The following is a 27,127-nucleotide window of genomic DNA, read 5'->3' on the forward strand; positions in this document are numbered from 1 at the left end:
AGGTGGGAGAAAATTTTCAAAATCGCAATTTTGCCCTAAAAATAAAAAAAAAATTAACCAGGTTTTTCTTAAAATTAAAAGTTGCACCATATTTTTCTTATAACACATCTAGACCTAAAACTCCCCATAAAACTTCTTTGAACTCTATGGTTTAATATACACGTAATCAAATAGATAAATTTTAAATTTCGTCACTTAATTTTTGTGATTTAACTCTGCAATTCACGAATCCGCACCTTTTATTGTTAAAAATTCATAACTTTTATAAAAAAAAAAGACTGAAAGACTACAATTACTTTCATAGTCTTCAAAAGGTAAGAAATATATGCCGTAGAAGTTTTAGTAAAAAAATATTAAAATGGAACAGAGTTGTAGCGAGTTAAACGTAAAAATTCGTGACTTCACTTTTTTTTTCATTTTTAGGTTGAAATTGCGATTTTGACAATGTTCCGTCACATAAAATTCAAAATAAACCTCTTTTTCATTGTCAGCACCATCGCAAACATAAAATAAGACCAAAATTATCCATTCACCTTCCATGGTCAGTATCTAGAAAAAAGCGTTATTTTGGGGATGTATAACGTCTATATTAAGTCGCGCCATATTTTTTCTATTAAACATTTTTAACTAAAACTTTCCAGAAAACTTTTTTGTACTCTATGTTTTAATAAAAACGTGATTAATAAGAAAAATTTTAAATTTTGTTTAACTTTTGCGATTAAACTTTACAATTCACGAATCTGCACCTTGTCCTTTAAAAAAAATGTTTAACTTTTACTAGAATAAGACTAAAATCTTAAAACAGGTACCGTTGTCTTCAAAAAAGTGAGCAACATATAGTTTACAAACCTTAACAAAAATATTAAAATCGACCAGAGTTGTAGCGAGTTAAACGCAAAAAAACGTGATTTCACTTTTTTTATTTTTATGGTAAAATTGCGATTTTGACAATATTTCCCCACCTAAAATTTAAAATAAATTTCATTTTCGTTTTCAGCACCATTAAAAACATAATCTAAAACCAAAATTACCCATTTATCACCCATGGTCAGTATCTCGAAAAATAACCGTTATATTGGGGATTTCTAATGTCGATAATAAAAGTTGCACTATTTTTTTTTTCTATAAAACATTTTGATCTAAAATTTTCCAGAAAACTTCTCTCCACTCTCTACTTTAACATAAACGTGATTAAAAGGCTAAATTTTAAATTTCGTCACTCAACTTTTGCGATTAAACTTTACAATGCACAAATCCGCACCTTTTCCTTTGAAAAATTCATAACCTTTATCAGGATAAGAATTAAAGCTTAAAGCAGGTACCGTTGTCTTCACAAATGTTAGATCTATAAACTGTAAAAACTTTAGAAAAAAATATTAAAATTAAACAGAGCTGTAGCGAGGTAAACCTAAAAAACGTGATTTCTTTTTTTTATTTTTAGGTTAAAATTGCGATTTTGACAATGTTCCCCCACATAAAATTCAATATAAACCTCATTTTTGTTTTCAGCACCTTCAATAATATAAAGTATGAATAAAATTAGCCATTCACCTCTCCGTGGTCATGGTCAGTACCTGGTCATTTTAGGGGTATCTCCCGCTCGCCTATACGGCATGCGCTCCTCTATATATAAACCGCCCCCGATTGGAAACCCCGAGGGTGAGCGCCGCTCTGGGAGCATCAACGTATCCACTATTATATGTGGAGCAGTTACACGGAGCACGGAGCACCAACGTAATGGATACGTGCCTTAACAAATTCTGTAATTCGCCATAGTGAAATGTTCGGTTTAAATATAAATGTTTCCACAACTAATTTCTAGTATTTTCAAGGACACTAATAAAAAAATTAAAAAAGAAATTCTCTAAAGAATCGAAAGCGAGGAAAATACTCATAAACTTAAAAGTATTTTGACAAGATCAGACCTTGGTATGCAAATCAGAATCCGAATGATCACATGTTACGTTTTCTCTGTCGTGCCCTATGGCTGTGAAAGTTCGACAATGGATTCAGAAATAGAAAAAAATAGGCGTATTTGAAAAGTATGTATACAGAGGGTTGCTAAGATTTTCGTGGATAGAATAGAATAGAATAGAAATATGCTTTATTGTCATGAAAAATTTAACAATTTTATAGACAAAGCTTACAAGAATCATAAATAAAAACAATAACAAATACAATTTACTAAAATTATACAAATCGTCAATATAAATAAAACATAATAAAGTGAAATAAAAATCAGCAACAATCTATTGCAAAATTAAAAAAAAATTGCAAATTGCCTAATCTACCTTAAGAAGTTTAATAAGTAATTTAATAAGTTATGCTGCTGCATATGACATTCAAATATAGATTAAGATTCTACTTATACATAAGAATACTGTAATTTCTTAGTTATTGGTTAAGAAACTCTGCTATTGAATAATATGGTCTTTCAGATAAATAGACTTTTGTCATTTTACGGAACTTGGGGAAAGATGCTGCAGATTTAAGTTATAGAGGGTGATGGTCGTATAGTTTTTTTACAGAATATAATATAAATTTCTTTACTAACTCACTGGACGGGATCGATAAATAGATGTCAAAAGTAGAATTTCTGGTGGAATAGTCATGTCTGGGTCTTGCTGGAAAGACATGTAGATGTTTACGAATTAAGTAAACAGTTTCTAAAATATATAAAGAAGGTAATGTTAGAATCCTGTGATCTTTGAAGTAGCTTCTGCAATGTCTTGTTCTTCTGAGGCCAAACAGATATCTTATTGCTCTTTTTTGTAATTTAAAAATAACATCGGATTGGGCAGCTGTACCAGAACCCCAAAAAGGCAGACCATATCGAAGATGCGACTGGAACAATGAAAAGTATGTTATTTTGGAAGAGGCTAAATCCATTTCCTTCAAGACAGATCTTATTGTAAAGCAAGCTGAGGATAGTTTCTTGCTTAACATATCGATATGAAGGGACCATTTAAGGTTGCTATATAAAAAAATACCAAGAAACTTTACAGAATCAACGATACTGATCTGGTGTTATGAAGAAGTAAGGGTTGAAGAGTTCCTTTATAGGGTGATGCTACTGTTTTATCTACGTTAAAAGAGAGTAAATTAGAATCTGACCAGGATTTTATTGTGAGTAGATCAGAAGTTATAGTAGCATGAAGAGTTGCGATATTTGAGTTGCTCCAAGTGATACTGGTATCGTCAGCAAAAAGGAAAACTTTTCCATCGATTTTTAAACTAGGGATGCCATTAATAAAGATAAGGAAAAGTAGAGGACCCAATACTGAACCTTGTGGTACCCCACATACAACATTTTTGAGACTAGAGTCTGTATCATTTGCTCTAACCAGTTGTTTCCTATTATCCAAGTAAGATTGAAACCAGTTCAAAGAAATACCTCAAATATTCCATAGAAATCTAGTTTTTTATCAAAATGTCGTGATTTACACATAACAATCAAAAGCTTTGGCATAATCACAAAAAACAGTGGCAGTGCGGAGATTATTGTTTAATGCTTGATATACCGCATGTAGTACAGAAAACATGGCATCGGTGGTACATTTATTATTTAAAAATCCGAACTGATTTTGTGATAAAATCTTGTTATCAATGAGAAAGGACATAAGTCGGGCTTTTATGAGTCTTTCAATAATTTTGGAGAGTACCGGTAGTAATGCAATAGGTCTATAATTGCAGGCAATAAATTTTTCACCACCCTTATGAAGAGGAATAATGATGGCAGTTTTTAGGCACTCTGGAAATTTACCTTTCTCAAAAGAATCATTAATAAGAGAGATGAGGACTCCAAACACACTGTCTGGGAGTTTTGGGAAAATTTTTATGGATAGTCCATCGGTGCTACAGGAAGATTTGCTTTTGATACTATTGCTTGTTTGGATCAGTTCAGATTTACCAACCGGTCTTATAAAGAATGAATTCGAAACCTTTCTTGAATTAGGGAGATAGGAAAGGGGATCTTGTTGTGACACAATAGTTGATGTTATATTTTTACTCACATTAACAAAGTATTCATTTAGATATTCTGAGTCTGGAAGGGAAAATGTTTAAGCTGTGTGTTTATTTCGAAGATCGTTTATTATGGACCAAGTTTCTTTTGCAACACTTTTGGAGCTTTTGTTCTGAGACGATTTTGATAGTACAATTTTTTAGCCGATTTTATAAGTTTTAAATAGATTGCCCTGTACTTGGTGATATATTCAGTAACAGAGACGTTGGTAGTAAATTTCTTGATATACAGTAGTGAACGCATGTTTTTGGCTGATATGCGGACACCTTTGGTAGTCCAAGGTTTGCGATGTTTTCGCTTAATTGTCATTAAAAGAAATGCTTTATTAAAGATACAGACCAGCTTATTAAAAAAATCACTGAAACTAAAATCGACGTCCATAAAAGGAAACTGTCACTCAGAGGTTAAGCATAAATTTTGGAATTTACGAAAGTTCCGACCGGAAAAAATCCTGCCTAAACGTCGAGTTTTCGAGGAGGACTTGCTAAAGATGTTAAACTTCGTATAAACCGATTCATGATCAGATAGTCCCGCATTAACAGTTGTAGCGCAGACATCAATGGGTGAGAAATCTGAGACAATATAATCAATTATGGTAGATGAAGTTTTTGTAATCCTTGTAGGAGAATCAATGTGCATTGATAGACCATATGATTCAAATATGTTGACCAGGGATATTTGTGTAGCACAAGCAGCAGCATAATTAATGTTGAAGTCCCCGCATAAAATTTTTCTGCTTTTATGGGGCAGGTCATCTAACAAATTAAGCAGGTTCTGAAAAAATAGTTCCACGGAAGAGTCAGGTGATCTATAAATGCAAATAATATAAAGATTAAGGTTCTTACTGTAAACTAAGGAAAACTCAAAGAATGCTTCACTTAATAGAAAGTCATATTTTGTTACCAGCGAAAAATCATTATTTGTAGAAATAATTAGGGTGCCTCCATGAGCTGAACTTGGACGGTCATACCTAGCAATAGTGGAATATTTTTCTACAAAAACGGATCCAAACGTTACCATCAATGAGGTACTTGTGAGCATGAGCAGAGCACGATCAAGCAAAGGAAAATACTATAATCGGGTCATGTGTTAAGATGTGAAAGATTACTCTTAATAATATTAGAATTTAAATTACGTAGCAAAAAAGCAGAAGTAAACGCCAGTACTCATACAAGATATGGTTTGACCATTTATCCTCAGAAATCTTTCGTGCAGTAGTCTGCAAATCTACAATTGCCATTTGGATCGCCAACCTTAGAATGTGGACGGTGCAATATGAAAAGATAATATTTATCAGATGACTAGAGTTTCCAGCTGTTTTATATGGTAAATGTTCTGCTAGAAACAAAGGCTAATAATTTTTTGGACAGCAGAAACTACAATGTCTAGTCTAGTGTGTAGGTCTAGTAGTCTAGTGTAAAGATATACTGTATGCCTAGTGTAAAGATACTTAATAAGTTACTTACGGTTTGTAAATCAAAAACCAGTATCTGTGGTGGACATATTATGGTTTGTAGTAATATTCCGGTATCCAAAACCCATAGTCTTCCGCATTCGTCAACCTAAATAAATATAGTAGATGTGAATAGTATATAGTATAAGTCGTATATAAGATAAACTGCTCGTCAAAAGTTAGATATATTATCATAAAATGCTTTAAAAACAAATATATTCAAACAAAAATAATAAAAATTCTTTATTATATAATAAATTAAGATCACATCTCTTTCTATCAAAGATCTACCATCTCAAAAGTTTCGTAAAAAAAATAAAAGAATAAAATTGACAAAATTTCTTGTAACACCCGAAACATTTTCAAAATTCAACAAACAATATTGATTAATAGATGGTGTATCCTCCACGAGCCTCAATGACTGCTTGGTAACGTATTGACATTATTTCCACTAAATTGTTAAGCACATCTTGCCTCATTTGCATCCAAAGTTGTGGCAATAGGTTTCTTAATTACTGGAGTTCCTCAAGCATGTTCAATGTAGTTGAGACCAGAAAACCTCGGGGATAATGGGAAATGAAAACGTCTCGATTTTCTCGAGCTTCAACTACAGTGGCAGACCGGTGCGAAGTTGCATGATCATCAAGGAAAAGGAAGTCTTGTCCAATAGCAGCGTGAATATGTGGAATAATATTGTTGATGATGTATGATACAGAGTTAGGATTCATATTGTTCATGTTGGTAACAAGATGACTTGACAGCGAGGTGACAGTGACAGGAGTTAGGTGCAGGGTTGTTACTTATTAGGTTAGCGTTACCTGTGACCGGCATGTAAAAATGTGAACTAAGATACTTGTTAAACATACAATAATTATTTAATATAGTATTGTATTTGTTTTATTTATTACACCTTCCATCAGGCTTATACATGGTGTCAGGTGTGATAACCTTAGCAGGGTGAAACCATTTCTTGTTTGGATATATACTCAACTGTAAGCTTGTAAAACGTGAGTATTATTTCTTGGTATCATCATGGAATCCACGTTTAAGCCACCTGAATCTCTAATATTAGACGGGAATATATCTGAAAACTGGCGAAAATTTAGCCAAAAGTTTGATCTATTTATGATAGCTACGGACCTAACCTCCAAACCAGAAAGTAAAAAGCTGGCAGTTCTCTTAAGTCTGGTGGGTGATGAGGGATTAGAGCTGTACAACACCTTCACATTTGCCGAAGATGAAGACAGAACAGTAACTTGTGTTAAAAAGAAGTTTGAAGAATATTGTTCACCAAAGAAAAATGTTATTTTTGAAAGATTTAAATTTAACAGTATTAGCCAACAAGAAGGGCAACCCTTTGACTCATTTGTTACAGAACTACGGAAAGCCATTAAAACAACAGAGTATGACCAACAAGACCAGATGATCAGAGATAGAATAGTAATGGGCATACACAACAAAGCAACACAAGAAAAACTGCTTAGAGAGTCAGACTTAACGCTAATGAAAGCAGTTGACATATGTCGAGCGATAGAAATAAGTAATAGGGTGGGTCGAAAAACCATAATGTTTCATTTTGTAATCGCTATACCGCCGAAAATTTGCTTTTGGGGTATATAAGTAAAATGCAAAGTAAAATAAAGTTAAATATTGAACCCCCAGCTAGCGCATCATACTTAAAATTTAGTTTTTTTCAGAAATCAAGACATTTTTCAATTATTTTTACAATCTTTAGCCAATAATATTGAAACGTGCTATAGTGAAAACTGTTTAGTTGATAGTTTAAAAAATAGAAAATAAATTTGAAACAGACAATATCTTTTAATTTGCGGTAGCGCAAAATACTAAAAAATTGTTAAAATTCATATAATAGCACATTAAAAGAAGGTGTGGTCTACTATGTTGTGTTGGGTGTTAATAGCACAATCCATTTTTTTGTTCTTTTACTTTACACCCCATTTAATTAAAATATAATTATTATAGTGTGTTTAAAGTTATAAAGGATATAAATAAAACAACTTAATAATAACATGTTTAATTGAAACAAAAGAGAAACCAAATTGTAGCCAAACAATGTCCACAAATTAAATGAAATTTCGACTTTAGGAAGAGACTTATACTCGTTATTTCTAAGTGGGTACGTTGAATCTGCACTTGCTGTCAAACTTTGGCATCGAAACTCTGGATGCTACGGCAGATCTTATGAAACCATCATGTTCCTAACCACTAGGAGGTTAGTTAATCGCAATCTTTTGAGTAAAGATGAGTAGTATCTTCTAGACAAAAGTTGTGCGATAAACTCAGGCAACTGCCCTGTGGACTTATCTGTTCGAGAACCGGGTCCACTTTCCCACTCTCGATGGTTGACTACAGCTAACAGAGTTTTGAGACTGTATGTAAGTGTGGAAACGTCTTCGGTTGAACATAAATTGTTAGTATCCTTTATTTTTAAATCATACATGCCTGTATGGTTCAAAATAAAGTACAGAAAATAAATAACAGATGGATCTGAATACGTTTTTGAGGCTATCAAATCAGCCAGATTTCTACCAGAGAATTTGATTAAAGTAGTTGATCCTGTAATCGAAAGAAATGCATTTTTCCCACCCAGAAAATTTGCTACTGAGGATAAAAGTGGATGAAAGGAAATACATAAGACAATTAGGATTCCGAAGAATAATCAAAGCAAGGATGTTAGCTACAGAAACAGAAACAATTAGGGTTTTTCCACCTCCAAAAATCACCTTTCATGCGACTGACTCTACTGAATTATTTGATTAGATCACCAGTGAAATTACACCACCATCACTGTTACGGAGAGTCCCTGATAATGACGTTTGGGCTAAAATCACTGCTGTTGAAACACCCCAGGATTGGAACTTTGGAAAATTTCCATGTCATACTCAAGCTGAAACGCTGCGTCAAGTTAGTGACTGACGCATCTAAAAAGTCGTCGGTGCTAAGTAATGAGATGGTTTCATAAGATCTGCCATAGCATCCAGAGCTTCAATGCCAAAGTTTGACAGAAAGCGCAGCTTCAACGTACCCACTCAGAAATAGTGAGTAAAAGACTATTTCTAAAGTCAAAATTTCATTTAATTTGTTGACATTGTTTGGCTATAATTTGGTTTCTTTTTTGTTTCAATTAAATATGTTATTAAAATTATAAGTTGTTTTATTTATATCCTTTATAACTTTAAACACACTATAATAATTATATTCCAATTAAATGGAGTGTAAAGTAAAAGAACAAAAAATGGATTGTGCTAATAACACCCAACACAACATACTAGACCACACCTTCTTTTAAGGTGCTAATATGTCAATTTTAACAATTTTTGAGTATTTTGCGCTACCGCAAATTAAAAGATATTGTCTGTTTCAAATTTATTTCCTATTTTTTAAACTATTAACTAAACAGTTTTCACTATAGCACGTTCAAATATTATTGGCTAAAAATTGTAAAAATTATTGAAAAATGTCTTGATTTCTGAAAAAAACTGAATTTTAAGTGTGATGCGCTAGCTGGGGGTTCAATATATAACTTTATTTTATTTTGCATTTTACTTATATACCCCAAAGGCAAGTTTTCCGCGGTATAGCGATTAAAAAATGAAACATTATTGTTTTTCGACCCACCCTAATAAGTAAAGATCAGTCTAAAATGTTACAAAATGAGTCATTAATAAACGCAGTTCAACGAAGAGAACCAAGACATGTTCGTGTGTGTACCAGATGTGGATACAATCATGTGAGAGATGATCGATGCCCAGCTTGGGGTAAAACATATGCCAAGTGTCAAGGGCATAACCATTTTGCAAAAGTTTGCAGAGAAGACCATAAACCTAGTGGGAGCAGTGTGACAAGGAAACCAGAAAGTCCAAGAAAGAGAATGAAAGAGCAGAAGAAGAAAGTGCATCAAGTGACAGAAGCCAGTGAAAGTGATGTGCACAGTTCGGGAAGTGAAAGTGATGGCAGTGAACATCAGTATTTTATCAGGTCAGTAAACTCTAAATGTAAACACAAACTTGGACCAAATATGTGGTCAGCTGATATTTATGTTAATGATAAGCCTGTGTCATTTAAATTAGATACTGGAGCTGAGGTAAGCACTTTGCCTTTATGTATTCTCAAAGAAATAGCCCCAACAGCACATATCCGTAAATCTAATATATCATTAGTATCATATGGGGATTCAAATTTTAAAATTAAAACAGTAGGGAAAGTTACATTAACTTGTGTTATTAAAAATGATAAAAAAGATATATCTTTTGTAGTTGCAGATACAAAAAATCAGGTTCCTTTGCTAGGGTTTAAGGAATGTCTAGAATTAAATTTAATCAAACGGGTTGATTCATTAGTAAGTTCTAAATTTAACAGTTTAAATGATCTAGTAACAAAATATTCACATGTGTTTGAAGGGTTAGGAAAATTTCCAACAAAACACCATATAACCTTGAGGGAAGATACCAAACCTCGAATAAGCACCATAAGACGGGTTCCCCATGCTTTACGAAAACGTTTAAAAAATAAACTGTGTGATCTTGAGGCACAAGGAGTCATAACAAAGGTAGATAAACCAACAGAGTGGGTTCACCCACTTGTCATTGTGGAAAAGCCAAATGGGGACTTACGATTATGTCTTGATCCAAAAGAACTTAATGGGGCCATCAAGAGAGAACACTTTCAAATTCCTTCTGTTGATGAAATTGTAACTTTACTTGGTAGGGGACAATTCTTCACTGTTTTAGACATGAAGGATGGATATTGGCAAGTGGAGCTGGATGATGAAAGTGCAGAGTTAATGACCTTTGGTACACCATTTGGTAGGTACCAATTTAATAGACTGGCTTTCGGTATCTGCTCAGCCCCAGAAGTATTCCAAAAAAAGAATTTTGAAATATTTGGAGATCTTGAAGGCGTAGGCCTTTACTTTGATGATTTAATAGTCACTGGTGCCTCAGAAGCAGAACATGACAGGAACTTAAAAAGGGTTCTTGACTGTGCTACCAAATACAACATAAAGTTCAATAAGTAAAAGTACAGTTCAAACAAACCAGTGTTAAGTACATGGGTCAGATATTTTCAAAGGATGGAGTGAAAACAAGTGATAAATATATCAAAGCAATATTAGACATGACCACACCAGAGTGCAAACAAGATGTTGCAAGATTTTTAGGAATGGTAAAATATGTAGCCAAGTTCGTGCCAAGCCTATCAAAAATTTCTGCCCCGTTAAGAAACTTGACAAGATTGGATGTAGATTGGCAGTGGTCAAGTGAGCATCAAGATTCACTGGATCAACTAAAGCATCTGTTGACTAACTCACCAATCTTGGCAGTATTTGACCCAAAGAAACCAATAGAAATTGAAACAGATGCATCAAAAGACGGACTGGGGGCATGCTTGTTGCAAGAAGGTAGACCTGTGGCCTTTGCATCTAGAAGCCTTACAAAAACTGAGCAGCAGTGTGCTCACATAGAAAAGAAAACCCTGGCTATTTTATTTGCAGCAAAGAGATTTCACTACTTTGTCTATGGAACTTGTGTGAAAGTTCATAGTGATCACAAACCACTGGAATCGATTTTTAAAAAAGATTTACAGTCTGTTTCCCCGAGAATCCTGAGAATGAGGTTAAAATTATTAGATTATGATTTAGTTGTGTCATACAAACCAGGAAAAACCATGTACATATCTGACACACTGTCAAGGGCATTTCTAAAAAACAATAAAAGATCTGTTGATACAGAGATAGAGTTTGCGGTTCATTCAATTGTCAATGATTTACCGTTATCTGAGGAACGAAAAAATCAGTTTCGACAAGAGACAATAGCAGACCCCCAACTACAAGTTGTTTTTGACTTTATCATCAGTGGCTGGCCAGAGCAAAAATATAAAATTCCAGAGAATGTGAGACACTTCGCCAAAATAAAAGAGAATCTATTTATAACTAATGATCTTCTTTTTTTAAACAATAAATTAGTTGTCCCGTTTTCATTACGAAAGGAAGTTCTAGGATTACTTCATGAGGGACATTTAGGCATAGAAAAAACAAAAGCGCATGCACGCCAAATTTATTATTGGCCTGGTATGGCTATGGATATTGAATCATATATAAGGGCATGTAAGAGTTGCGAAAAATTTGCTAGAAAAAACCCAAAACAAACCCTATTGTCATATCCACTACCTAAAAGGCCATGGGAAAGGGTAGGGCCTGATATTTTCACATATGCAGGAAAAAGTTACGTAGTTTTATTTGACGCATATTCTAACTGGTTAGAGGTATTACTCATTAGAGACAAAAGTGCTGAGGCAGTAATTGATGAAATTAAGACAGTTTTTGCACGATTTGGATCACCTGATTTTCTTGTAACTGACAACATACCTTGTAATAGTGAAAAATTTAGAAAGTTTAGCAGAAATTGGAACTTTACCTTGATCTTTCGTAGTCCTAACTATCCACGTTCAAATGGATTAGCAGAAAAAGCAGTCTCAATTGCAAAAAACATGTTAAGGAAAACCATAGATGAAAGAAAGCATGCAGACCTTCAGTCAGCATTAATAAATTATAGAAATTATCCATTAAAAGGCATGGGATACTCCCCATCACAACTTCTTAGTAGTAGGAGATGTAAGACAAAGGTTCCAATTTCAGTTGAATTGTTACATCCATGTTTGTGTGAAAATGTTGAAATGAAAATGAAAGCTAAAAGAGAATTAAATGAAACAACTTTTAATAAAAATGCAACAGTATTGAAGCCGTTGGACAGAGACATGGATGTAACAGTCCTTGATCACCGTAATAACACCTGGAAGTCTGCAAAAATCTCGAATCAACATGAATCACCTAGATCATACATCCTGGAAGATGACACTGGAAACTCTATCAGAAGGAACAGATGTCACATAAGATCATCAGCAAATAAACATGTTGTAGACCTTGGCGATGATCAAATAAGGAGTAACCACTACCATCATTTGGGTGGTGATGTTAATGTGGGTCATGAATTGCCAGACAATGAGGGTATTGAAAGTAGGGACCCTCAATCAAGAGAAGTATTAGTCCCTGACAATCATACACCTGAAATGTCAAATCCTACTAATACTTACTGTACAAGGTCAGGGAGACAAATTAAAAAACCTTGTAAGCTCAACCTATAAAGAAAAAGAAAAGAGGATGTATGATACAGAGTTAGGATTCATATTGTTCATGTTGGTAACAAGATGACTTGCCAGCGAGGTGACAGTGACAGGACTTAGGTGCAGGGTTGTTACTTGTTAGGTTAGCGTTACCTGTGACCGGCATGTAAAAATGTGAACTAAGATACTTGTTAAACATACAATAATTATTTAATATAGTATTGTATTTGTTTTATTTATTACACCTTCCATCAGGCTTATACAGATGACTTCACCTCTATAAATTACACTGTCATATTCCTATTCAATACTTATATATCTGTTCGACTATCAAAAATAAGTTCCACCCCACACTGTACAGTACTTCTTTGAAATGGACGAATTACCTAGACAGCTCAACGATTATTTCTCGGCATTAACTTATTGGTCCAAACACGTAAGCGGCGACTATCGGAATATATTCCATAGCGACACTCGCTGGTAAAGAGTACAGATTTCCATTCTTCCTGCCAACTTCGATGTTCGAGAGCCCAAGCTCTTGTGAGTGGAACTCTTCTTAAAGACGTCTTCTTAAAACTTTCACATACATCCACTTGCCTGTATCATACCAATAGTCATGTTTCCCTCTGCAACTCTAACTTCCTTCTTTCCATACCTCTTGACTAAAAAAATTTGAATGGATTGTTTAGAATTCTGTACAGTTCAGAGACAGATTGAACAATTGTTAATCCGTGCCTTCTAACTTATTGTTATAAAAATGTACTGATAACTTTTTGTGAATTAAAAAAAGATCTAATGGACTGTTTACTTCCATTTGATAATAAAAATAACAACATTTTTTCGATAGCAAAAGTTTTATTTGTATAATACCAATATCTTCAAATATTGAAAGATAGAAAGATTGAATGTATATGTTTTAGGAATCAGCGATGTCCAATGGCCCGACTCAGGAAAGATGAAAAGCAACAATAAAACAATATACTATTCAGGAAGTCAAGACGGTTCACACAGATATGGTGTCGGGATAAGGATAATACTAAACAAAAACATTGATGAAGCTGTAGGTAAATTTCACTCCATACTCCAACAGAATTATCATCTTAAAAGTAAACAGAATAAACCCAAAACTAAACATTGTACAAGTCTATGCTCCAACTACGGACAAACCAGAGAGTGATATTGAAAATTTCTACGAAAACCTAGACAATATTTTAAAATCCATTAAAACGCAAGATGTTACAATTATAATGGGAGATTTTAACGCAAAGGTTGGGGAAGAAAACGTAGAAGAATGTACATGACGATACGGTCTGGGCAACAGAAACGAAAGGGGTGTCATGCTTATCGAATTTTGCCAAGACAATAATTTTGCCATAACTAATACATTGTTTAAAATGCCAAAGCTAAGACTATAGAACTGGAAGTCACCAGCAGACCGAGAAGGGAGAATTGTAAGAAACTAAATATATTACTGGCAGTACAAATTATGGCAGTTTTTCGACAACAACTGGCATAGCATATTACTCCGGAAACAGTAGTACTCAACACAGACACGGCGTAGCAGTTTTCGTATCTAAGTCAATGATGCAGTCGGTCATTAATTTTACTCCAGTATCAGATCGGCTCTTATTTCTCCAACTACAAATAAACACAACTAAACTAAATATCATACAGATCTATGCACCTACTGCAGATAAATCCGAGGACGAAATTGAACAATTCTACGAAGAAATCAATCAAGTATTAAAATCGACGAAACCACGAGGCATCACCGTAATTCTAGGTGATTTTAACTCAAAAATTGGTAAAGGAAAAAGTGGCAAACATGTAGGAGAATACGGACTCGGTAAAAGAAATGAACGAGGTGACAGACTGCTTCAATTCTGTCAGGAGAATAACATGATTGTATCTAATACATTCTTCAACTTACCAAAGAGAAGACTTTATACGTGGAAATCATCCCAGGACAATGGCCAAAGAATAATTCGAAACCAAATTGATTTTTTACTGATAAACGAACGATACAGAAACTCCTTAAAATCCGTTAACCCTTAAACGCCCAAGGGTGGGTAAAAAATGTCCACCTAATGCCTATTCCCTTGTAACATATTTATTACGCGTTTAAAAATTTTTCAAAAATTATTTATTGTTAAAAATACAGCCCTTTATCGAATATTAATTTGTTTTTACCGATATTTTTGAAAATAAAAGTAATATCTTGAGTTAAATATGGGTGGACATAAAAAGTACACCCTTGGTAAAACTTGTTACTAAGAGTTTCTCTATAATTTCTCGTTGGTAGGAACATAATACATATAATTATCGATGTATAATTACATAATCGACATAATTATCCGCCAATGAGGAGGCTGAAAGGAAGAATGTGGAGAAAATCGACAAATCTGAATTAATGGCATTTACTGGTATGTTAATTTTGATGTACATTGTAATTTTGTTGTAAGGTTTGTAAATTGTTTATATTAATATTTTAGAAGATGCTGTGTTTATTAAGCGTAAGATTCTTAAGTTTAATCCATTTCCAACAACTCCCAATAAATATATTAGGTATTTTCGAGGTGGACATTTTTACCCACCCTTGGGCGTACATGGAACCTATAAAAGGTTGGGCGTTTAAGGGTTAAGGCTTACCCAGGCGCAGATCTATTCAGACCATAACCCTCTAATAGCGCAAATGAGTATTAAGCTAAAAAGATTGGAGCAGAAAAGAAGAGCAAACCAGATAGACGTCAGTCATTTATGTAACCTGGAGGTAAAGGAGGAACTGCAAAGATGTATTAATAATAATTTGAAAATACTTCATGAAAAAGAAACACCTCAGCCAACGAACAACATAGATAAAAAATGGCAAAACGTAAAAATGGCGATAACAAGTCCTGCGAAGAAAATTCTGACTAAAGAAAAACCAAAAATTAAGCAAAGATGGATGAATGATAAAATCCTCTTCTCATGGACAATCGGAGAATAATGAAAGAAAAAACAAACAAAGGTATAAACAAATACAGAAAGAAATACGAAAAGAAATCAGAATAGCAAAGGAAGATTTTTATAAAAAAAATGTGAAGAAATAGAGCAATTGCAGGCAAAACATGATATTTTTAATGTACATAAAAAAGTGAAAGAACTTGCAGGTACACAAAAACGTAAGCAGCCAAATACCCTGTATAATGTTAACGGAAACATAATAACAGAACTAGAAGAACAGTTGAAGATATGGAAAAACTATGTTGAAGAACTCTTTGCAGATGATAGACAAAAATCTGAACTAAGTAACATCACAAGGAGACGAAGGTCCAGAAATAACGGAAGAGGAAGTAATGTACGCATTAAAAAGAATGAAAAACGGTAAAGCCCCAGGTCCAGATGAAATACCAACGGAAATCCTTAAACTGAAAGAAGAAGACTCGATCCACATTTTAGTTGAACTTTTCAATAGCATTTATACATCAGGAAAAATACCACAAGAATGGCTTTTATCCACCTTTGTTAATATACCAAAAAAGATGAATGCCAAACAATGTAGTGACTACCGTACAATCAGTTTGATGAGCCATGTACTGAAAATATTCCTGAAAATTATACACACTAGAGTAGACAGAAAACTGGAAATGGACATCAATGATATCCCGGTTTGGATTCCGAATTGGACTCGGAACAAGAGAGGCGTTGTTTGCACTGAACGTTGTCTCAAAGATGTCTTGACATAAATCAAGATGTATTCATGTGTTTCATAGATTATAACAAGGCCTTTGATAAAGTGCGGCATGATCATCTAATCAGACTCCTGGCAGAAAATAATTTAGATAAACGAGATATCCGACTAATAGCAAATATGTACTACAATCAGAAAGCAGTAGTGAGAGTAGAAAATAACACCACTGAAGAAATTGAAATAAAGCGAGGTGTGAGACAAGGGTGTATACTGTCACCAACCCTGTTTAATCTCTATTCCGAAGACGTAATGAATAGAACACTCTCTGAGCAATCCATAGGTATTAAAATAAATGGTGTTAGATTAAACAGTCTGAGATTTGTAGACGACACCGTTCTGATCGGAGAAACACTTGAAGAGCTACAGACATTGGTGAATAAGATAGCAGACTGCAGTGAAGAATATGGACTATCTTTGAAGATAAAGAAAACTAAATTTATGGTATTATCGAAATCAACACGAAATGTCCAAAAATTTATATTTACACAATGAAATTATCGATCGAGTTAGCAAATACAAATATTTAGGCACTTTTATGAATGAAGACAACGATAGCTCAGCAGAAATCAAAATAAGAATAGAAAAAGCCAGATCCATATTCACTAAAATGAAGAGAGTGTTCTGTGGAACAGATTTGAGCCTTGAAATGAAACTTCACCTGATGAGATATTACGTACTTTTGTGCTGTTCTACGGAATGGAGTCATGGACGCTGAAAAAAGATTGATATCAAAAAATTAGAGGCATTCGAACTATGGATGTATCGCAGAATCTTGAGAATATCATGGACGGAGAGTCACAAATGTCGAGGTTTTAAGAAGAATGAATAAAGAAAAGGAAGTCATATTTACGATCAAAAAACGAAAACTGCAATACTTGGGATACATTACAAGAGGCGAAAGATATGAACTGCTTCGAATAATTATGCAGGGGAAGATAGCAGGAAAAAGGTCCATAGGAAGAAGACGAAACTCCTGGCTAAAGAATCTACGGGAATGGTATAGCTGTAGCAACAACGAATTGTTTCGGTCAGCAGTTTCGAAAATACGTATAGCCCTGATTATCGCCAACCTTCGGAACGAAGATGGCACTTGAAGAAGAAGAAGAAGAAATATATTACGTATTAATTAGACAAATATACAGGAACGCAATTACATCTGCAAAAACATATCCAAGTGGCATAGGATCAGATCATAATCCAGTAGTGACCAAAATTAGGCTTAAATGAAAACAATAAAACGAAGAAAAACAGATGTAAAAATCGATACAAGTAAATTAAGAAAGCCACTCAAAATACAACGTCTGACAGATGAAATCAATAACCGATCTATGAATGTTAAAGAACAAATTCTGCAAAATACTGAAACGGAGACAAAATGGTTATTATCCCACATAACAATGATGTTCGTATCATGTTCTAAGCATATCCTACCAACATTCGTTGAAGTATATCCTTTTTAGTATATGCGTAGTACAAGCATATAGCATGTACCATAAAAAACATTCTAAATTCCATGTTCTTTGCATGTGATTCAAAGAATATTCTTGCACCGAATATACTGAGCACATTCGTGTACGTAGTTTCTCGGAATGTTCGTAAAAGTTTATTCTTAGAATATACCTTAATCGAATATTCTTAGTATATGCGTAAGTATATGCCAAAGTATATGCTGAACACATACTTGTATATACTTTTAAAATATCTTAAAAAGAATATACTGTATGTACCTATAGGATGAAGAATAATGTTAGCCTATAGATTATCAACTTTGTTAGGAATAATTAATAAAGTTTAGGTATTTTGGTAGGTACTACTGAACTATCTAATTCATTTTTTTTAAATCGTTTTAATTGTATGGTAAAAAAGTTTAAAACTTATTTCTATTGAAGAAAAATGAGAAATTCTCGTTTCGTTTTCAATTGAAATGAATATACGAGTATTTTGATTTGAGTTTATACCATGAGTATTTTTACCCATATTAAGCTGCACCCCCCACCATGGCGAATAAAGTTCGGACAAGGCAAAAAATTTAGTGCTACTTATGTGCTAATTAGTTGCTTTATTCCGAATTTTGTTGCTCAAACGGTTTACCAGGAAATCGCGTTGAAACTGGGGGGGTGCAAGTTAATGTAAAGCTGCACCCACCCACACCGAAAAAAGCTCAAACTTCTTGATTTTTTTTGGTGATAAATTTAGCGCTATTTATGTGCTAATTAGTTGCTCTATTCCGAAATTTGTTGCTCAAACCGTTTACCAGGAAATCGCGTTGAAATTGGGGGGGTGCAGGTTAATGGAAAGCTGCACCCACCCACACCGAAAAAAGCTCAAACTTCTTGATTTTTTTGGTGATAAATTTAGTGCTATTTATGTGCTAATTAGTTGCTCTATTTCGAATTTTGTTGCTCAAACCGTTTACCAGGAAATCGCGTTGAAAGTGGGGGGGTGCAGGTTAATGGCAAGCTGCACCCACCCACAACAAAAAAAGCTCAAACTTCTTGATATTTTTGGTGATAAATTTAGTGCTATTTATGTGCTAATTATTTGCTCTATTCCGAATGTTGTTGCTCAAACCGTTGACCAAGAAATTGCGTTCAAAGTGGGGGGTCCAGCTTAATGGCAAGCTGCACCCACTCACACCGAAAAAAGCTCAAATTTCTTGATTTTTTTGATGAAAAATTTAGTGCTGTTTATGTGATAATTAGTTACTCTATTCCGAATTTTGTTGCTCAAACCGTTTACCAGGAAATCGCGTTCAAATTGGGGGGGTCAAGCTTAACGGCAAACTGCACCCACCCACACCGAAAAAACTTAAAACTTATTGATTTTTTTGGTGATAAATTTAGTGCTATTTATATGCTAATTAGTTGCTCTAATCCGAATTTTTTTGCTCAAACCGTTGACCAAGAAATCGCGTTGAAAGTGGAGGGTGCAAGTTAATGGCAAGTTGCACCCACCCACACCGAAAAAAGCTTAAACTTCTTGATTTTTTTGGTGAAAATTTAGTGCTATTTATGTGCTAATTAGTTGCTCTATTCCGAATTTTGTTGCTCAAACAGTTGACCAGGAAATCGCGTTCAAGTGGGGGGGGGGGGTCCAGCTTAATGGCAAGATGCACCCGCTCACACCGAAAAAAGTTCAAACTTATTGATTTTTTTGGTGATAAATTTAGTGCTATTTATGTGCTAATTAGTTGCTACAATCCTAATTTTGTTGCTCAAACCGTTGACCAAGAAATCGCGTTGAAATTGGGGCGGTGCAAGTTAATGGCAAGTTGCACCCACCCACACCGAAAAAAGCTGAAACTTCTTGATTTTTTTGGTGAAAAATTTAGTGATTTAGTGCCATTTATGTGCTAATTAGTTGCTCTAATTCGAATTTTGTTGTCCAAACCGTTGACCAAGAAATCGCGTTGAAAGTGGGGGGTCCAGCTTAATGGCAAGCTGCACCCTCTCACACCGAAAAAACCTCAAATTTCTTGATTTTTTTTATGAAAAATTTAGTGCTGTTTATGTGCTAATTAGTTACTCTATTCCGAATTTTGTTGCTCAAACCGTTTACCAGGAAATCGCGTTCAAATTGGGGGGGTCAAGCTTAATGGCAAACTGCACCCACCCACACCGAAAAAACTTCAAACTTATTGATTTTTTTGGTGATAAATTTAGTGCAATTTATATGCTAATTAGTTGCTCTAATCCGAATTTTGTTGCTCAAACCGTTGACCAAGAAATCGCGTTGAAAATGGAGGGTGCAAGTTAATGGCAAGTTGCACCCACCCACACCGAAAAAAGCTTAAACTTCTTGATTTTTTTGGTGAAAATTTAGTGCTATTTATGTGCTAATTAGTTGCTCTATTCCGAATTTTGTTGCTCAAACAGTTGACCAGGAAATCGCGTTCAAGTGGGGGGGGGGGGGGGTCCAGCTTAATGGCAAGATGCACCCGCTCACACCGAAAAAAGTTCAAACTTATTGTTTTTTTTTGGTGATAAATTTAGTGCTATTTATGTGCTAATTAGTTGCTACAATCCGAATTTTGTTGCTCAAATCGTTGACCAACAAATCGCGTTGAAACTGGGGCGGTGCAAGTTAATGGCAACTTGCACCCACCCACACCGAAAAAAGCTGAAACTTCTTGATTTTTTTGGTGAAAAATTTAGTGATTTAGTGCTATTTATGTGCTAATTAGTTGCTCTAATTCGAATTTTGTTGTTCAAACCGTTGACCAAGAAATCGCGTTGAAAGTGGGGGGGTGCAAGTTAATGGCAAGCTGCACTCACTCACACCGAAGAAAGCTCAAACTTCTTGATTTTTTTGGTGATAAGTTTTGTGCTATTTATGTGCTAATTAGTTGCTCTATTTCGAAATTTGTTGCTCAAACCATTTACCAGGAAATCGCGTTGAAAATGGGGGGTGCAGGTTAATGGCAAGCTGCACCCACCCACACCGAAAAAAGCTCAAATTTCTTGATTTTTTTTTATGATAAATTTAGTGCTATTTATGTGCTAATTAGTTGCTCTATTCCGAATTTTGTTGCTCAAACCGTTGACCAGGAAATCGCGTTCAAAGTGGGGGGTCCAGCTTAATGGCATGCTGCACCCACTCACACCGAAAAAAGCTCAAATTTCTTGATTTTTTTGATGAAAAATTTAGTGCTGTTTATGTGCTAATTAGTTGCTCTATTCCGAATTTTGTTGCTCAAACCGTTGACCAGGAAATCTCGGTCAAAATGGGGGCGTCCAGCTTAATGGCAAGCTGCACCCACCCACACCGAAAAAAGTTCAATCTTATTGATTTTTTTGTGGTGATAAATTTAGTGCTATTTATGTGCTAATTAGTTGCTCTAATCCGAATTTTGTTGCTCAAACCGTTGACCAAGAAATCGCGTTGAAAGTGGGGGGGTGCAGGTTAATGGCAAGCTGCACCCACCCAAACCGAAAAAAGCTCAAACTGCTTGATTTTTTTGGTGAAGAATTTAGTGTCATTTATGTGCTAATTAGCTAATTAGTAATAAAACTATGGTTTACAACAATTACGTTACGACTATTGCTGATAAATGTACTTACTTGAAAACGAATTAATTCAAAACTCATTCAAATTTTTTGCATATAAAGAATATATTTAGTCGGAATGAGCGAAGCGAATTCTGAAATTCACATGAGTGCCTTAAAAATGTACTTTTTAACACGTATATCATACAATATTTTTTCTACAAACGTTATAAATATATAAAATACAATATTTTTGTTAATTGCTGAAACCATGAAACCTATCACCCGTAAAAGATAGAACTGGTTGTCTACACTCGAGGGGAATATCTAAAAATTCTTAGCGAAAATATTATACCGTTATATAAACTTGTTTTTTCTACAAACGTGTTAAAAATGCAATAATAGAATTTAAATTAAATTTTAAAAAACCTTTTAAACCACCGTTTTCAAATTGTGCAAGTTTTACTATTAATATTAATGTTAGTAAATGAAATATAAATATTTTGACTTTTCACAATTTGACAATTCACTTTTAACTGCAGTGCCTTAAAAATTTTAAAGCACTAGTGCTATAAAGTAGCATTTTTAACGCTCCAATGGAGTGCTAAAATAGTTATTAATGAAACAGTTCGTGAAGTATGCTTTTTGCGATCGCACGCGATTTTTAGAGCACGAGCGACAACGGAGCGAGTTCGCAAAAAGTACTTCACGCACAGTTTCATACAATATTTTATCTACGATAAACAAATAAAAAAAGCTGTAACTCTTCTATTCTACAATTTTTAGAACTTTGAAATTTAAAAATTACAACTACTTTCAAACCACAAAACTGTCAAAACTCTTGTTATAATTCATTGCTCATATTGTCATCACCATGACAACGCGAAAATTAAGGATTGTCACCATGACAACTCGAAAGTTACAAACAGTGCGAAAAAGTAAATCCCATTTAAAATACATTGTTACTTAACGCCAGGGGCGTAGCTACCGTCGTATCAGCCGTATCAATTATACGGGGCCCCCGACATTCAAGGGGCCCCCGACATTCAAGGGCCCCATCGCGGCATGTCGAAACAAAATTCCATTTGCAAAGATTGAACTAAATATTCTGCAGGTATTTCACTATTAAAACGCTTTGAAACAGTGTATGTTGTTTGGATATCAACATTTTGGTGTAGTGGATTCTTTATATGTATATACCTATATAAATCATATTTACCTATTATCTATTCTCTGCCCCATAACAACAGAGCTTTATTGTTTTCAAGGTATCTCTCATTGTCAATTCCGTTGGCTGTGTGTGAGTTATTGTATAATGTATATTGAAGAATGCCGAATTGCAATTTTTGTAATCGCTTTATCTTTGAATATTTGAAACAGTATGTATTGTTCGGGTATATTATGTATGTTCGTATAATCTGTTCTTTATCTTTATTGTATTTATGTATATCTACATTTCTCCAAGAAATTAACGTATCACCTTAAAAATTGGTCATTTTTTATGTCTCATATTTCCTAAACCTGTTTTCGATATATTTTTGAACATTTTCGTTTAATAATATTGTTGCTAGACAGGTAAATAGATGACCGGAGTGTGACGTCACAGCCAACTGCGGCTATATTCAGTGTTATGATGATCACTTGCAAACAAAGATTGTAAACACGTTGAAAAGTAAGGTTTTACCGAATCTCAAGACTTTTTAATTAGTATTCAATCTAAAAAAATAAAATAAAATATAAAATCTAAAATTTATAAAAAACAAATAAATTGTAACCTTACTTCACCGAGACATACATTTTATTGTTATTTATATAAAACGTCATGCTTTATTATTTACACAACCTTGTAAAATTGTTGTAGTAATTATAATAATACTTAAATATTGCAAAAAACGGAAATATTCTCTGTAAAAACTGAAAAAAACAATAAAAAATACAAATTTGCCACACTAAACAACGTTTGTTTGGAAAACTCTGACATGACATATGTCAATAAAAATTGACACTTCTACGTCATCACTCCGGCTTCCATTGTTATTGTATACCGGGTGTACCAATCAAAAAGTAATTTTTTCTCAAAGTCACCAAACCCAGTGGAATATTCTTGCATTTATAAAATACTGAAATTAAAACCCAACTATAGCCTCATGTGTTCTTAACATTCTGTTTTTCGATTCATTCGCTTATGTTGGATAGTAAAAAAGTTAGGTAATAATTTAACAACTCGCCTTATTTTTCATCGATACAGGGTGTTTTTAAATAAGTATGGCAAACTTGCAAACTTTATTGCAGCTTCCAGCTTCTCTTGTACTACATTGCTACCTTGTAATGTCATATTTAAATTCTTGAAGAAGTCAAAAATATAACAAATATACGCTACCTTGATTAACCGATTGGCATCATGAAAACTGTCTTTAAATTGAAATATTGCATCCCTAGCCGTTGGTGGATGTTGTTCTAAGAATATTGAAATTTCTTCCTTGAATTATTCAATTAATTCAAAAAAGTTTTCTTTAAACATTCCCTTTTGATAGTCAACGCACTTCGCAGTCTAAAAGAAGATGTTCATGTGGAACGGCGAGACGAGGCGACCCGGCATTTTGCTTTCGTGGCCCGGTACCGGGTCGCGACCCACCATTTGGGAAACGCTGCTCTAGTGCGTAGTTTGATTTTACGCTCGTCGTCCGTAGCAACCGTACAACCATACAATACAATCACATTGAACATTCAAACTGAAAGATATAAAAGTTAATGTTATGACATTATAACGACAGATATAAAATAGTTACAATAAAGTTAGTGATTTAAAAATAGTTTCATTTTATTAAGTGATTGTAGAAAAAATGTATGTATTACAAGCGCAAAGTGACATTATTTCTTTCGAGTAATTACCGCTCTCCGCTACGGTCGAGTGGTAACTCTTACTCTCAAGGAATAATGTATCACTTTTCGTTCTTAATACATAAATAACTATTCAATTTGAATTTTCAAATTGTACGAGTATTGTATGGTTGTACGGTTGCTACGGACGACGCGCGGTAATCAAACTTTAACGCGCTAGCGCTATAAAGTGACGGTACTCAGTAAACGTTAACTTTTCGTTGCCATTGACAAGCGAAAAAGTCTTCTTTATCAAGTGATTGTAGAAAAAATTTAATAGATTTGCTTGAGTTTTACCGCAAATAATTTGTGCTATATCAAAATGTATTTTATTTCTGTTAATATAATAATCAATAAATGTAAGATATTGTATTAGATTTTGTAATAAAAAATTTTAAAACTATGTTAGTGATTTCTATAAAACACTCACCAGTGTACAGTCGGGCCAGATTCAGTTTGTATTTGAGATTTTGGATGTGCACTAATGTTTGGCGTTCGGGTTTTCCACATTTTCTGAATTTTATTTTGGTACCGTGCAGGTATTTTACTTGACGAGATGTTATCAAAATAAAAATCACAAAATTTGGAAAATTCGAAAGTCAACAACAATGCGCATCCAAATCTCAAATACAAAGTGAATCTGGTCGGACTGTAAGATACCTCACCGAAGAATGAAACTTCAGCCGCTTCAACACCACCTTTAAGACTAATATTCAATTGTTTTATTTTTAAAACATTCACAAGCCACAAAGATTTTGTATTTTTTTTAGAAATTTATAATTCACACTCGTATTCGTATCTTACATCAACATGATGGTTACTTGGTGAAAGTTTGTATGTTTATTACAAAATGTGGAAGTATGTATATAGTCCATATGGTGAGACCGCTCCATATAGTCCATATGGTGAGTCTGAAAACATTTCTGGTTCGGTTTCTTTGTGGATTCATTGAAAAAAATGTCCCCTTTAAACAAATCTGAAGGGTACGGATTATCAGAAACAAATATTACAATCAAACGGCAGAAATCAAAATAGAAGACCAGTTAACCGATAAAATTGCAATAGAACGAGGAGTACGACAGGGCTGTATTTTATCTCCACTACTATTCAATATTTACTCTGAATGGATATTTAAAGAAGCTTTAGACGGTTGTGCGAAGGGAGTATTAATAAATGGTGAATGGTTGAATAACATTAGATCTGCAGATGACACCATAGTTTTCGACGATAATCTGAATGATTTACAGATATTAACAAATCGTATAACAGAAGTCAGCAACAGAAGAAGACCAAATTTATGACAATTAGTAAAAAACAATATTAAACGCTCAACTTACAGTCAACCAACAGAATATCGAAAGAGTTGAGCAATATACATATCTGGGTACGAATTTAAATAGCCAATGGGACCACTCGACAGAAATTAAACAGCGAATAATAAAAGCGAAAGCAGCATACGTTAGAATGAGACCAATTTTTAACAGTCGAGACATATCATTAAAAACAAAATACCGTCTGTTGAAAAGCTACATATTCACAGTTCTGGGCCCGGATTACGAACACTCGATACGAATCGTATCCGCCATGTTTTCCCATAAGGCGCTACGGTAAAACATGGCGGATACGATGCGTATCGAGTGTACGTAATCCGGGCCCAGCTCTACGGAATGGAAGGTGGACACTAACTGTTGCATCTATGAATCGGATCGAAGCTTTCGAAATGTGGTGTTATAGGCGCATCTTACGTATATGCTGGGTTGAACGAATTAATAATGTAAAAGTGCTGCGTAGAATGGGGAAAGACTGTGAAATTCTCATAACCATCAAAACAAAAAAATTAGAATATCTAGGACATGTAATGAGAAATCAAGAACGTTACGGCCTTCTCCAACTGATTCTCCAAGGGAAGGTAAATGGTAAAAGAGGGCCGGGAAGAAGACGCATTTCCTGGCTTCAAAATTTACGAAAGTGGTATAACACCACTACCACTGAACTGTTCCGCGTTGCGGTAAACACAGTCAAGATAGCCATGATGATCGCCAACATCCGAAACGGATAGGCACTTTAAGAAGAAGAAGAAGGATATATGGCGGAATTTTTGGGCAGAAATTGTTTAAACAATTTTTTTAAACAAATACAAAAGACCACCTTTTTTGCCCTGGAACATATATTTCTAGATTGTAAACTAGCCCTAAGAAAAGATAAGAATAAAAAATCTCCAGGTGAAGATTGTGTAATTACTGATGCAATAAACATCGGAGGCACTTGTCTTCTTAAGAAAATAAAAGACCTTTTTAATATGTGCCTTTTAGATAGCAATATAAACATCGAAACGTTAATAAAAAATCACTTTTTAATAATATTGTGGCTTATTTCCCATTGTAAAAATTAAAACATCGGAGGCACTTGTCTTCTTAAGAAAATAAAAGACCTTTTTAATATGTGCCTTTTAGATAGCAATATACCCGACAAATGGCATAATGCTCAAGTAATTCTATTGTACAAAAAAGGAGATCCCCATGAATTAGAAAATTACAGACCTATAAGTCTTCTTAGTCACTTATACAAACTCCTTACAAGAATAGTAACGAATCGTCTTGAGAAAAAACTTGATTTCTACCAGCCAATTTGGAACAAATGATCACCCACAGAGCATTAAAACGGTAATAGAAAAGACTATCGAATACAATCGACCACTCGTTTTGGCTTTTGTAGATTTCCATAAAGCCTTTGACACGGTAGAATGTGACAAAATTCTGGAAGTACTACAAGCATGCCGCATTGACTACCGATACACAAGGTTAATTTACAATACATAAAAGAACGCAACTATGTCGGTGAAACTACATAAAAACACGGACCATATCCCAATCGGCAGAGGAGTCCGACAGGACGATAACTTATCGCCTAAACTC

General features: G+C 34.3%; 1 protein-coding gene across 2 annotated transcripts in view; it reads right to left on the bottom strand.

Annotated features, from left to right (window-relative positions):
- The window catches only part of LOC126887830 (protein yellow-like), a 127,134-nt gene that overhangs the window by 73,085 nt on the left and 26,922 nt on the right, over positions 1-27,127 (bottom strand). For both annotated transcript variants that reach the window (XM_050655698.1, XM_050655699.1), the window contains one exon: positions 5,491-5,586. In XM_050655698.1, coding sequence (XP_050511655.1) covers positions 5,491-5,586 — 96 coding nt within the window. The remainder of the gene's footprint in view (positions 1-5,490; positions 5,587-27,127) is intronic.

This window comes from Diabrotica virgifera, chromosome 7, assembly GCF_917563875.1.
Source record: "Diabrotica virgifera virgifera chromosome 7, PGI_DIABVI_V3a".
Taxonomy (NCBI): Eukaryota; Metazoa; Arthropoda; class Insecta; order Coleoptera; family Chrysomelidae; genus Diabrotica; species Diabrotica virgifera.